This window comes from Phaethon lepturus, unplaced genomic scaffold (genome assembly GCF_000687285.1).
Source record: "Phaethon lepturus isolate BGI_N335 unplaced genomic scaffold, ASM68728v1 scaffold34435, whole genome shotgun sequence".
NCBI lineage: Eukaryota > Metazoa > Chordata > Aves > Phaethontiformes > Phaethontidae > Phaethon > Phaethon lepturus.
The window spans coordinates 1-13,212 of record NW_010541840.1 but is presented as its reverse complement, the minus strand read 5'-3'; the positions used below and the strand labels follow the sequence as shown (position 1 = coordinate 13,212).

The following is a 13,212-nucleotide window of genomic DNA, read 5'->3' as shown; positions in this document are numbered from 1 at the left end:
TTTCCCTGCACAGTATCATGCTCTGGGCTTGCTCTACCATGTGCGGAAGAATGACCGCCTGGCAGTCAACAAGATGCTCAGCAAGTTCACACGCCACGGCCTCAAGTCACCATTTGCCTACTGCATGATGATTCGAGTAGCCAGCAAGCTGCTGGAGGAGGAGGCTGGCAGGTGAGGGGGCTCCTTTGCCCTGCTGGAAGAATTTCCTCCGGTCCTGCTTCCATCTCTTGCAGACATCTCATGAGGGCAATTATTTCCATCTTTGAAGAGCAGCATGCAGCTTCTACCCTCTTATTGTTAGGTGAAAAGCAGCAGAGAAAATCCAGGATGCTTTCATCGTTGTTTTGAGATGGCTTCTGAGAGTCTTGTCTGTGTGCTTGCACATCAAATGCTTTCTTGTTTCTCTGGACTGTTTTGCATAGCTGTTCTTTATTGAGATATTCTACATCATTTTCTCTGTCTTCTGTAATTATTGGGCTACCATGTATGCAGCCTGGCTTCCTGGTGGATAAGACTTGTGGTGTATACAGTCAGCTCTTGGTGTGTGAGGGCTGAGGGAGATCCTTTTAGCCTGTAAGTCTGAGGGTGTCTTCTCAGAAAGCAGCCTGACTTCCAGCCCAAGCATGCTGGAAGTACAGTATAATGACCACTGCAAAATCTGGAGACAGTGGGTTTATGGCTGCTTTTACCTTTCCACAGGCTATGGAAACTGCCCATTTCTTGCTGCTGGATTCTTCATTTCTGTTAGCACCTTTGTTTTAATTAATTCTTGTGGGGGTTTTTTTGTCCTTTAGCCGTGATAGCCCCCTGTTTGATTTCATCGAGAGCTGCCTAAGAAACAAGCACGAGATGGTGGTGTACGAAGCTGCATCTGCCATTGTTAACCTGCCCAACTGCACTGCCAAAGAGCTGGCTCCGGCTGTCTCCGGTAAATGTGGCACTCAAGGAAAAGGCGAGGGGATTATGGGCCTGCATTGGTGACACCTGCTGATTACCCCTAGAAACAGGGACCTTGTGTAGTTTCAGGCTTGTAATGCTGCTGTACCCTTTGTTGCTTTATGCTGCTGCTGAGAGCTTGTGGTGTGTGTCAGTAGCTTTGCTCCAGTATTCGCTTGGTGTGTTCCAAGTGTGGGTTACTGGAGGGGTCTTTTTTTTTATGCTGTGAAACAGGGCTGAATTTTAACTGATACACTCAGTCTAAAGCAGGGAAGACAATGTGTTGGTGTCCTGTCTTCCCAGTTCAGTCCAGTCCAAAGGTTCCAAAGGTTCTCCTGAGTTGGGACTGTTGGCAGGTAGGGAGGCTGTATGTCACCTCTCTGCACAGGGAGGATGCCCTTCATAGGCCAGCTCTGGGGTTTGCATAGAAATGGAGAACATCAGTTCAAATTGACTTAATAGGAAAGATGACAAGGTGATGAAATTGGCTTTCAAGAGGAGCGAAGGATAACGGCACCATGGAAAATGAGGGAGGTGGATAAGACCTAGTTGTCAGCAGGGATGTATGGCAAAGGGGACAACAGTGAGGGAGGAAGATGGTAAATTCACTGTTGCTTCTTAAATATCCTTCTAGTTATCTTGTACTTGCAACTGTCTCTTCGCTGAAGCTCTTGCTTTAGGTATGAAACGCTCCTCAATAATAAATTGCCTAAACATCTGCCTTTGTTGGTTTTCCCACCTTGCAGTTTTGCAGCTGTTCTGCAGCTCCCCGAAAGCAGCACTGAGATACGCAGCCGTCCGTACCCTCAACAAGGTAGGAGCCAGTCGCTTGGGAGCTGTAATAGTTTCTCATGTGCAGGGAGGTGCAGACTTCAGAAGAGAAAGGGGGACAGATTATGTGATGATTTTGATGAATAACCTCTACCCTGGACTACAGTCTACATTTCATTGCTTTCTGAGTGGAATAAAACCTCAAAGAATACTTTACACAAGGGGAGGGAAGCAATCACTTTCACAGGTCTCTAGAAGAGTGTCACTGGTCTTCCGTGTTACTGCTTTCCCTTCTGAGCTCCTTTACAAGGAGCTCCTTGTAAAACAGGGATCAAACCTTGATGCTGCTTCTTGCCTGCTCCGTGGCAATCTTTGCTCCAGCTTTTCCCTTGACCTTGTAAACCCTAAAAAAGAAAAAGGCAGAATGGCAGTGTCTGGTAACTGCTGTGCTTCCACCCACAAAGCTGTTCTGCACAGCTAGGCTCATTGAGGTTTCTGTTGGGAGTTATAGCTTTATTTTCTTAATATATAGCGGAGAATGAGAGAGTTAAAAATAGTAAAAGATTGTTTATTACTACTGCTTCTCTTCCAGCAATTCCGCAGGAAGACCGAGCTTATTACTTTAACCTCAGATTAGTTGATTCTCTGAGATGACCTTCATGTACAGTCTGTAGCATTTATTTGTACAGGAAAGAGAGCTTATAGAGACTTGGTGGGTTTTGCCAGCTGGGCCTTTTGCATCTATTGAGTGATTTCCACTCTTCCTTCTCTTGCTCTAGGTGGCCATGAAGCACCCATCTGCTGTGACTGCCTGTAATCTAGACCTGGAGAACCTTGTGACGGACTCCAACCGCAGCATAGCCACCCTGGCCATCACCACGCTGCTGAAAACTGGCAGTGAGAGCAGCATTGACCGGCTCATGAAGCAGATCTCCTCTTTCATGTCAGAAATCTCAGATGAGTTCAAAGTAAGGAAGTGGGAGGAGGAGGAGCATGCAGGTTCCTGAAGAAACCCCTTGGTCTTTGTCCATATTTACATGTGCACTCTGAAATCTGCATGGAGCTGCTACCAGGAGCTGGGCTGCGGAGTATTTGCAGGGAAGAGAAAGAATCTGAGGCTGTTGGCCTAAGCCATGCCTCAGTTGTACAGCAGCCAACTCCAGTCACGTGCTCTCTTCTGGGGAGATGCACTTTGAGAATTAAATCTCCTTTTTTTCTTTCCAGTGGGTGTGGGCTTTTGCTGGCCCAGTGCATGAAGATTAATCTCCTCCAATTCCTAGGACTGTACCTCCTGGAACTGCATTTGTTGGATAAGTAAAGGCAAAACTGTAGTTTCCAGGCTAGGGGCCAGCACAAAATTGACACAATTCAACTATTTTTTCCTGCCTGGTGAGACAGAATCCTTTTTTACTTGCCCCCCTTTTCCTCCAGGTGGTAGTGGTGCAGGCCATCAATGCGCTGTGTCAGAAGTACCCTCGCAAACATGCCGTCCTGATGAACTTTCTTTTCACTATGCTTCGGGAAGAGGTAAGTTTGCAGGACAACTACTTTGTGTTCCTTGTTTGTATGCATGAACTGCAGGACCGCAGAGTGGCCCCTGTGAGAGTCAAGCTTTTACTGATAATGCTGTGCAGTAAGAGCCTCTCTCTAAAAGGCTTGCAGTCTAACTGGTAGAAATGGACAGCTGTGCACACTAGTTATATGTGTACTGTCAGGCGTATTTTTAACGTGATTTTCATTCTTTGATTTTTGGGGGGTTTATTAGCTCTCAAAGCAAATGCAGGCAACAGCCGATCTGTTGGCAGTTCATGTGTTTCACATTTGAACCAGCTTGCTTTTATACTTTGACAGCAAATTCCAAGAAGTTTTGTCTTGTACACAAAGATTTGATAACAACCTATTTATTGATGACATGGGACCCCTTTTGTTCTGTTCTCTACGCTGTGGCAGTGAAGGGATCATGAGTACCTATAACCATTCTCTGCATTCAGTCAGACAAATTGCAGAAAGACAGCTTTACAGATGTTTGCTGAGGACATTTCTAAATGAGCTAACATGCCTGCAACACAGCTGGCACCACTGCTTGCTCTGACATCACTTTCTGCCAATTACAGCCTCTCGTTTGGGAACAAACCAGAGCATCTCACTTTGCTCCTGTGAAAAATGGACCATTCTCCTTTCCGAGATTTTCTGTGGGTGGATGGTATCATTTTGAATGTGGTTTTGTAGTTCAAACCATTCTGTTTTAAAGCTTTTTTTAATCCAAAGTAGTTCCAGAAAGATCCCCCAAATGCCCAGCACTGTGCATGAAACTGGCAGAGGATTGTGTGCAGTTTAATCCCCTGCTGTGTATTCAGGACACTAGTAAATAATGTCTGAAGATAACCGGCATTAATGGCATGTCAGGTTATGGGATATGCCTGGGGAGGTGTTGATTGCCTGTCTTCCCACATTAATGGGGCTGTTTGCTGGGTCCTGCTGTGGCAGATATGATCCTTAATATATTTCTCTTGTGATTCATCCTCAGATGTCTGGTGCTAAAGGGGAGAGGGTTGGGTTTTTTCTCCTCCCGTATGGCTGTTTTTATGCATTAATTCTAGCAGCAGAGGATTTTGAAGATGATGTAAACCCTTCAGGTGGATAGATTCTTTTACCGTCTTTAGGACTTGTTTTTTTTCTTCACTGCAACCGTTCTGAAGGGAGCTGGCAGGAGAGCTTGAATGTTAGCTGGCCCTCTGGGTATAAAGGGGGTCAAGTGTGGGGGCAGCATTGCTGCCCTTCTCCTTTCAAACACAGATTAAAGGCACTGAGTGTGAGTGAAATTCATTCCTGTCTGGCTAGTTCAGAGTCTCTAAAATACTATGAGATCTCCTGCTGAGCAGTTCCCTTTTGCTCCTTAGGGTGGCTTTGAATACAAGCGAGCCATCGTGGACTGCATCATCAGCATCATTGAGGAGAACTCAGAGAGCAAAGAGACAGGCCTGTCTCACCTCTGCGAATTCATTGAGGACTGCGAGTTCACTGTGCTGGCCACTCGTATCCTCCATCTCTTGGGGCAGGAAGGGCCCAAAACCAACAATCCCTCCAAATACATTCGCTTCATCTACAACAGGGTTGTCCTGGAGCATGAAGAAGTCCGGGCAGGTAAGAGACAGACCTGGAAAGCTGTCTGCCCTATGGCAGATCTTCAAGGAAATACAGTGTCTGAACATCTCTGCTTTTGAGGATTGTGATTTGCTCTAGTCCTGAGCAGATCTTTTTACACAGCAAAGGTTTTGCAGTAGTGTTTATGGAAGAGGTGTCCTGCAGCTGAGAAAGGGAGGGAGATGCAGTGACTCTGAAACTAGGCAGAGGAGGTTTGCAGGTGCTTTACTGTAATACATCTGCCTCTTTCTAGTCACAGTAATGCTTTATAGCAGTGCTAGCATCTCTGATGTGGCATTTGATCAAGGCCAGGAAATGGAGGAAAATTCATCTGACTTCTTTGCTTTCTAATTCTGTTTTAATGACTTGTGCTACAGGTGCTGTAAGTGCCCTGGCCAAGTTTGGAGCCCAGAATGAGGAGATGTTACCGAGTATTTTAGTGTTGCTGAAAAGGTGAGTTGCACCTCAGAGTTTCTCAACATCCTGGGTGAAAAACCCTGTTCGCTTGAGAGCTTGTTAGCATCCCCATGCGCATCTAGGCTCTTCTAGCTCTGGATCCAAGAAGGTGCACTGGGTACCTGGGATCCTGTGATGGGATCACCACTGCGTTCAGCACCACGAAGTGGATGGACGCCAAGTGTGGTGGATAATTGCTTTTCTAATACAATTACTAGTAGATTGCTTGTTGTCTCCTATGGCATGTTCTTTCTGGCCCTGTAAGGTGGCTTAGTCACCTGTATTCATTTGCATGGACTCTGCTGCCTTGCACTGAAGGAAGTTTTCCACTTTCCTCCCAGGTGTGTGATGGATGATGACAATGAAGTGAGAGACAGAGCCACCTTCTACCTGAATGTTCTGGAGCAGAAGCAGAAAGCCCTCAATGCTGGCTACATCCTGAATGGTAGTGCAGGAAGCCCTCAAAACAAGTCTGCACCTCTTTCCTGGTTTAACAAGTGACAAAGAGCTGGCATTATCTGTGGTTTCAGTGACCTGCCCCTTCTGTCCCCAGGTTTGACGGTCTCCATCCCTGGCCTGGAGAGGGCTCTGCATCAGTATACCCTGGAGCCCTCTGAGAAACCCTTTGACTTGAAATCCGTTCCTTTGGCAACAGCTCCTATTGTCGAGCAAAGACCAGGTGAGGAACAGTCCCCTGAATGCTGATCCAAACTGCTAGTAATTACCTTGCAGCTCCAGCCCTTGGACAACAGACTGCATTGGGCTTGCTGGGAATTGCTGAGCTCCATCCTGTTTGAATTTTGTGGGACTGTATCTTCTGTAAAGGCTAAGACCAGCAAATCTGGTTGCTCCTACAATACTGTTGCAGTTTAGTCCAACTGCTAATAATAGTAATAGTTGGTAATCCTCTTTAGAACTGCTGCAGTTCCGAAGGCATTTTCGAAGCTAAATACGGATGTCTAGTCCATAGCAAGATGAGAAATGAACTCCCTTCCTTTCCTTAGTCAAATCCCTCTCCAGACATTGATCTGTTTGCTGATTTAGTTACTTCTCCCTCTTCACTGTCAAATCTTTTGGGTTTTGTTTGTTTTCTTTTTCTTTTGCAGAAAATGCCCCTGTTGCTGTAGTCAAACAGCCAGAGAAGGTGGCAGCAACACGGCAAGAAATATTCCAAGGTAAACTGATGCAAGGCCTCTTCTAGGCCTGTGTGTGAGAACAATATAGCCACCTCTTGCTGAGCCTGCCTTAGCCCCTCAGGCCTTTTCCCACCTCCTTTCAGGGCTCCCAACTTTAAGTTAAGTCTTCACTCCTGGGGCGTGGGGGTGCCTGCAGTCCTGTTCTCTCTGTCTTGCAATAGATGTGGGCAAAGGATGACTCTGCCTTTAAACATTCAAATTTAAAATTATGGATGTTTGATGGATAGTCCCTTGCTGCAGCAGCTTCTGACAGCCTAAATGAGGGCTTTGAAATTCCTAGCACCTTCCTGTGGGTTGGGGAAGGCAATGGTTTCTGTGTCTTCTGTTTCAGAGCAACTGGGGGCAATCCCAGAGTTTCGGGGACTGGGCCCACTCTTCAAGTCTTCCCCAGAGCCTGTCGCCCTGACAGAGCTGGAGACGGAGTACGTGGTTCGTTGCACGAAGCACACGTTTGTCAGCCACATGGTGTTCCAGGTGGGCAGCTATGGCATGTGGTGCTGAAAGAGGATTGGAAAATAAGCTCCTGACTGGTTAAAAGCTTCACTGGGAAGAAACAGCTCAGGGATATCTGTGTTCAAAGCATGTCACTGCAATGAGAGTCCTTAGTTTCTCATCCAGGGCAGCAGAGCCCCAGAAAAAATTTATTAGGGAGCATGTGTGCGTGTCTGAACAATGCTTACAGGTACAGTCAAAATAAATCAAACAAGCACTAGATGGGGCTGTTCTCACTGAGGAGTTGGCAAGGGGAGCTGTTTTCCTTCCTCAGGGTCCCCAAGCATGTGGTTTGGGCATAAAAGAGAGAAGCTTACTATATCTGAGAGGCTGAAAGGGGTACCCAAGAAAGGATGTGGTGGGGGAGAGCTCTTCATCCCCTGTGTTTTATTTTAGCCTGTGTAATACAGGTGTGTTTTTTCTGTACATCTTGGCCTTGGCTGTACTGCCTTGCTGCTACACATGAGATGTTAGAATCGATGTGCCAGCATCTTTGCCTGGGCCTCAAAGCACAGCAAGTCCTATGCTAGCTTGTGAGCAGCAGTGTTTTGTCCTTGGCTAGCTCCTTCCTGAAAAGCTCAGAACTGCTTACACAGCCCTTATAGGGGTTGATCTTTGTTTCTGTTGTCCATCCACCAGATGCCATTGAATGAGGTTAAGTGACTTGTCATTGCAGCCAGAACGAAGTCTAATGAAGTAAGCTTAGACTTGCTGAAGCCATCCATCAAGCTTGATGAAGCTTGCTCAAATAAAGGATCATCTCCCCATCTGCTGTGGGGCACTGTGCCCCTGTAGCATCAAGTGAGAATATGTAGGCAACACAGTACTCAAATTTCCATACAGCAAAGAGTTACCCTAGGAATTATTATCCAGGGAGAAAGGACAAAGTACATTCAGAGGAAAAAGTTTTATACTAACTGGTGAACTGAAACAGGCAGAAGCTGACACATCCCTGCCCTCGCTGAATTGGTGCTCCTGCCTGGGTTGCAGAGGGCAGGCATTGGGTAGTTGTGTGCTGATTAATTTTAAGTGTTGCTGCCTTAAAAAAAAAAAAAAAAAAAAAAGCTTGCTGAAGCACTGGAGGCCCCTTTTTCTCCCCTAAAGCATTTAATTGAGTAGTTTTTAGTCACAATTCCTCCGTGACTAAACTGGAATGCATGAGCCCTATGACTAGCCAGCTGATAGCGAGGTGCACTGTTGAAACACAAAGAGGTAGAGGTTCACAAGTTGACACCACGCTGCCACTCTGCTTAAAGTGAGTCTGCTATTAGATCTATAGTGAGCAGCTTCAAGCTGTTGCTGCTTTCCCCTTCCCTGTTTAGTTTGACTGCACGAACACCCTGAACGATCAGATCCTGGAGAACGTCACGGTGCAGATGGAGCCAACAGAGGGATATGAGGTCATTGGCTACGTACCTGCCAAAACCCTGGTGTACAACCAGCCAGGTACCTGCTACACACTGGTGGCACTGTCTGAGGAGGATCCAACAGCAGGTAAACAGTTTGCCCTCTGTGTTTTCTTGATGTCCCCCAAATTAAGTGTACTGTGTTGCTCACCCCCACACATTCTACCTTGCATCCTAGCCAGATATTTATAGCCTGTGTGTGGGTGCAGCCCTGAGTGATGCTGAGCATGACTTCTCTTTGCTATTTGGGGGCTGTCAGGCCTCCCTTCTCTCCTGCTTCCCTTGTGCTGTAGCATTGTTGAGCATTTCAGACAAACACTAGAATTTCAGCGATGCCCATTTGAACTGAACGTCCCCACATTTGTCACTGCCCAGAACATGGACCAGGCCTTATCTGCGCTTTGGTCTCCCTGGTTTGTGTTCTGGGCCTGCTCGCCTGTGTGTGGTGCTGCCGTTCACCCCGCAGCACCCATCTTGGGGGTGAGTCATCATCGCTTCCTCTCCCAGCCGGGTGGTGTTCATCAGCTGCCGTGTTGCAGTGCAAGGTGGCTTCATCTCGGAGGCGCATGAACCGATCCCTAGATAAGGATCTTGCCTCTTCACAAGGCGCTGGTGGGACATGTTTAGTTAGTATTCCCAACACAGCTTGAGGTTCTTCAGTTACAGCACTTGATCTGAGGATCATGGTCTTGTAGAACCATCGTGTGCCTGCCTCTATCACTGTTTGCTAGCCTTAATATTACAAATAAATACCTTGTCCTTGAGAGACAGAAACTGTTGGAGAGGCCTTTCTAGGTCACTGGCTGAGCCTGTGCTGTTGACAGTGAGGGGGAGAACCCAGCTGCCCAGAGTTTCCCGGTTCTGCTGCAGGGGATTGCAGATCTGGTGGTAACCTGAGCTTTGCCTCTCCTGTCTCCAGTGGCCTGTACCTTCAGCTGCATGATGAAGTTCACTGTCAAGGACTGTGATCCGAACACGGGTGAGACAGACGACGAGGGTTACGAGGATGAGTATGTGGTAAGGAGCGGGGCATGTACCTGACAGAAACTGCAGTTGTTTTGAGGGTTTTTTTGATCTTTACTCTGATCCCTGCAAGCAACTACGTGACCGCTGACACTGATGTGAGCGGCATCGTGTGAAGGGCGGGTTCTTGCTGCCTCTCTGGTGTCTGTCCCAGGATGCGGCTGTGGGTTTGGAGAGGTTCCTTTGTCTCATTTGGAGTATCCTCCTCTTGCTCTCCAGGCAGGCACCTGACTCTGCAGGACACTAACGTTTTGGGAGGCTGTGGTGTGTCCTCCAGGCTTGGCTGGCTGTGCCCTACAGGCTCCAGCAGTTGCAGAGTCAGGTTTATGGAGACAGAGGGCCCTTGGACATCTTTTGTTCTCTGTGAGTTGCTCTCTGATGGCACAGTTAATTGCCTCGTGGGTTCCCTGATACAGCCAGATTGCCATCCTTGTTCTTGCTCTGGGGAAGGTGGGGCTTTTCCTGCCCCAGAACAGAGACCGATGAAAGCACCGATGCTGCAGAAGCACTTCTCTTCTAGGCTTGGCCGTTTCCAGGACGGCTGTTGTTACTGCAAAGGAAGAAGCTGAACTTATGCTTGGTCAGAAACTGTGACTGGCTCACAGAGGGTAGTGTTTACCCTCCAGAGAGGAAGGGATGTTGTGACACAACCTCAGCTTGTTAGCTCCAGAAGCTGTTTTCTATGTGTTGCCTGTCACTGTGGCAAATCTGATTAGAGGCACTGCTGTGCAGCGAGTCTGTGAGGACACAGCGTCCTCCCAGAAGGATGAGGAAGGGTTTTTCCTGGAGGAACATGCAAGTTAACCCCTCCCTCTGCTTCCCACCACTCAGCAGGGCATTTGAGTGATAGTTAAAAAAACTCTTCCGTGTGTTTCAGTGAGAATCAGGAGGAGATTCTTTCCTGCAATGATGGCTGAAATGAATGCAGGCTGGTGTCTAGCCAGTTCTGGCACTGGCTGCTCTTCGATACATACTCTGGAGGAACAAGCCCACTTCTGCCTTGCACAGACGTAGTCACAGCAGCACTGCAGTGAACTTGGCACACAGCGTTAGGTGATAGCAAGTGTCTGACAGTGTCTCACTGTACTTTACCAGCCTACAAAACCATGGGCCAGACAGGCAAAATAGAAGCTTATGTGCATTCCAGGGAAGCAAATGCTGCATCTGTGTGAGCACCAGCAGCTATTTCTTAGCTTTTGTCCTCTGCTTGGGACGTTTGTCCAGTGCTTTGATCTGTGTCAGGCCAAGGGCCATGCTCAGAATGGGAACCTGCTTTGTAAACCCTGGAAATGGCATGACTGGTGGCTTTCCCAGGCCAAGCAGTTGCTCAGCCGAGTGGTGTTTGCTCGAGCAAACTAGAAGGGGCAGGGCTTGCTCTGACATTCATGAGTGGAAGTGGAAGGTGTCTCCTACACTCACCTGATCCCAGGGAATCCAATCTAAAGCTCACTCTGGAAAGAGCAGACTTGGGAACAACCATGTTTCATTTGAACCTCTTCTACCACCAGCTTGAAGACCTGGAGGTAACAGTGGCTGATCACATCCAGAGAGTTCTGAAGCCAAACTTTGGAGCAGCCTGGGATGAAGTGGGTGATGAGTATGAGAAGGAAGAGACCTTTACTTTATCTGCTATTAAAACGCTTGAAGGTAAGGGGGGGGGCTGGCCCAGCAGAGCTCTTAACATTTCTCTCTCTCCAGTGGGCAAAGTCCAGAGGCGCAGCCAGGCTCACTTTAGGTCTCTCACAGAAAGGCTAATGGGGCAAAACCCTTCACAAGTAATTTCACTGTAGCTGTTAAATGTGGAGCTACAGTTACTGTGACAACAAGTTAGTTGATGTTCAGAAAAACCAAATGAGTATTCTGGGCCCTTTGGAGACCAGGCTGGATTGTGGGAGGCAAGAGAACATCTTGCTTTGCTCTCGCACTCTGCCCTCCCGAGCACACAGCCCATAATTCAGCTGTGAGCTCCCACTTTCCTTCTGTGAAAGGAGGAGATGCTCTGACCTTAGGACTCAAGACCAATTAAAAAAAGATGCATTAAGCAGAAGGCATGAGGTTGGTGGGCAGGCTTGTGGTGTAGGCCCTCTTCTCTTCATCATGTATTGAAGACTCCTCTTGTTGCTTCTGAGAAACCTGTAAAAATGCGGTGCTTTTGATGGCTTAGAAAGGGTGTCCTTGTCCTATAGCCATCTCTTCTTCCTTGCACAGCGCCTTGGGCTCAATACCTGCCTTGAGGCCTTTACACATTCCTCCTGAAGACCTTCCACGTATCTCCTTCTCTCTGCATCTCTCCTCAGAGAAGCAAGCTGGCTGTCAGGCTCGCACACTAAGCGTGCAGCCAGCTGCATTCTCCTACTTCCGCTGTCTGACTCATTCACCCTCCTGCTTCTGTTGCATCTTTGCAACAACAGAGATATCTAACGCAGATAACCTTTGGGTCAGATAACGGAGCTTCCGTGTGGCAGTGAGGGTTTTGTGTGTTGCATTTGCCTCCCTGGTGGCCTCTAAAATCACAGTGCTAATGGCCAGTGCTACACATCCCTCAGGACAAGGAACATGAACCTAAACATGCAGGGAGGGCTTGAGTCACCTTTAGATGCTCTTTTTGTGTCCCTGTCAAGACGCCCATGACATGGAGCCTGTGTTGGTTTTTTTTTCCTTAACAGAGGCAGTTAGTAATATTGTGAAGTTCCTGGGGATGCAGCCCTGTGAGCGATCGGATAAAGTGCCAGATAACAAGAACTCTCACACGCTGTACCTGGCAGGTGAGCTGTGGGGTGAGGTCTCTGCTTGAGGAGCAGCTCTTTGGGAGGTTGCACAGAGCTGCCTGTTGAAGAATCAGGGCAGGAGTTTCTGATGGAGCCTCCTGTGCTCCAGGTAGGATTTGGAGGCTTGTCCCTGCCATGGTTTCTGCCTCTGCAAGTGTAGAGCAGCTGGTGTTGAGATTGGGGAGCATGCTATGGTGGGGTGATGTTGGGATCAGGCCCAGGCTCAGCTGGGTGGAATTTGCTGTCTTCATGATCTGTGGCATCCTGGTTTGGAGTGAGCCTGTGGGGGAAAGTACAGCACCCTTGCCCAGCAAAATGGATGTGTACTGGAGCTCTTAGAAGAGTGGCTGGTGGTCGCTGATGGAAGGCCTGGATCTCTTCTCAAGCTGGAGTTTATTTTACACTTAGCTTTCATGAGTTTTACAGTAGCAAGAGTCACAGGTATGTTATAACGAGTGAGAAATGTGCTGCTTGAGGCTCTCCCCTGGCCCAGTGCCAGGGATTTGCCAGACTACCCGTGGGAAACCTGCCCGTGCCAGGCAGTAGCGTTCGTTTTTGGGCTTGCAGGGGAGGGTCATGTGCAACACGCTCACTCCTTCCTCCCACTCTCCCTTCCAGGTGTGTTCCGGGGTGGCCATGACCTCCTGGTCCGGTCTCGTCTTGTCCTGACCGACACCGTGACGATGCAGGTCACTGCCCGCAGCGGAGAGGAGCTCCCTGTGGATGTGGTCATGGCCTCCGTTGGATAAACTGCCTTTTCCGGGGCTCTCCTGACACCGTGCCCCTTCTTCCTCTGTCGGCAGAATAGGGATCACGTTCACTACAGCATCTTTTGTGTAACCGGGGCTCTGTCTATAAAATCGTGGTGTTTTCACCGCCCCCCCCGCGGTGGCGGCTGTCGTGGCGGTGTTTCTGTCGCGGTGGCCGAGAGGCGGCCCCCGCCCGTTGTACCGCCTTCAAATAAAGCCTTCTCGTAGCTGTTCCCGGCCTCTCTCGGGGGGGCGGGAGAGGCGGTTCCGC

At 48.4% G+C, this 13,212-nt stretch overlaps 1 protein-coding gene across 1 annotated transcript in view; it reads left to right on the top strand.

The window, feature by feature from the left end:
• The window catches only part of COPG1 (coatomer protein complex, subunit gamma 1), a gene marked incomplete at its 5' end in the record, with an annotated part of 16,776 nt that extends 3,712 nt beyond the window's left edge, over positions 1 to 13,064 (top strand). Inside the window, 16 exons of the mRNA XM_010287846.1 lie at positions 14 to 171; positions 795 to 928; positions 1,683 to 1,750; positions 2,487 to 2,675; positions 3,139 to 3,234; positions 4,608 to 4,851; positions 5,229 to 5,304; positions 5,649 to 5,752; positions 5,861 to 5,986; positions 6,414 to 6,482; positions 6,835 to 6,977; positions 8,318 to 8,489; positions 9,321 to 9,418; positions 10,933 to 11,071; positions 12,091 to 12,189; positions 12,811 to 13,064. Coding sequence (XP_010286148.1) covers positions 14 to 171; positions 795 to 928; positions 1,683 to 1,750; positions 2,487 to 2,675; positions 3,139 to 3,234; positions 4,608 to 4,851; positions 5,229 to 5,304; positions 5,649 to 5,752; positions 5,861 to 5,986; positions 6,414 to 6,482; positions 6,835 to 6,977; positions 8,318 to 8,489; positions 9,321 to 9,418; positions 10,933 to 11,071; positions 12,091 to 12,189; positions 12,811 to 12,941 — 2,046 coding nt within the window. The remainder of the gene's footprint in view (positions 1 to 13; positions 172 to 794; positions 929 to 1,682; positions 1,751 to 2,486; positions 2,676 to 3,138; positions 3,235 to 4,607; positions 4,852 to 5,228; positions 5,305 to 5,648; positions 5,753 to 5,860; positions 5,987 to 6,413; positions 6,483 to 6,834; positions 6,978 to 8,317; positions 8,490 to 9,320; positions 9,419 to 10,932; positions 11,072 to 12,090; positions 12,190 to 12,810) is intronic.
• Between the last annotated feature and the right edge of the window lie 148 nt (positions 13,065 to 13,212).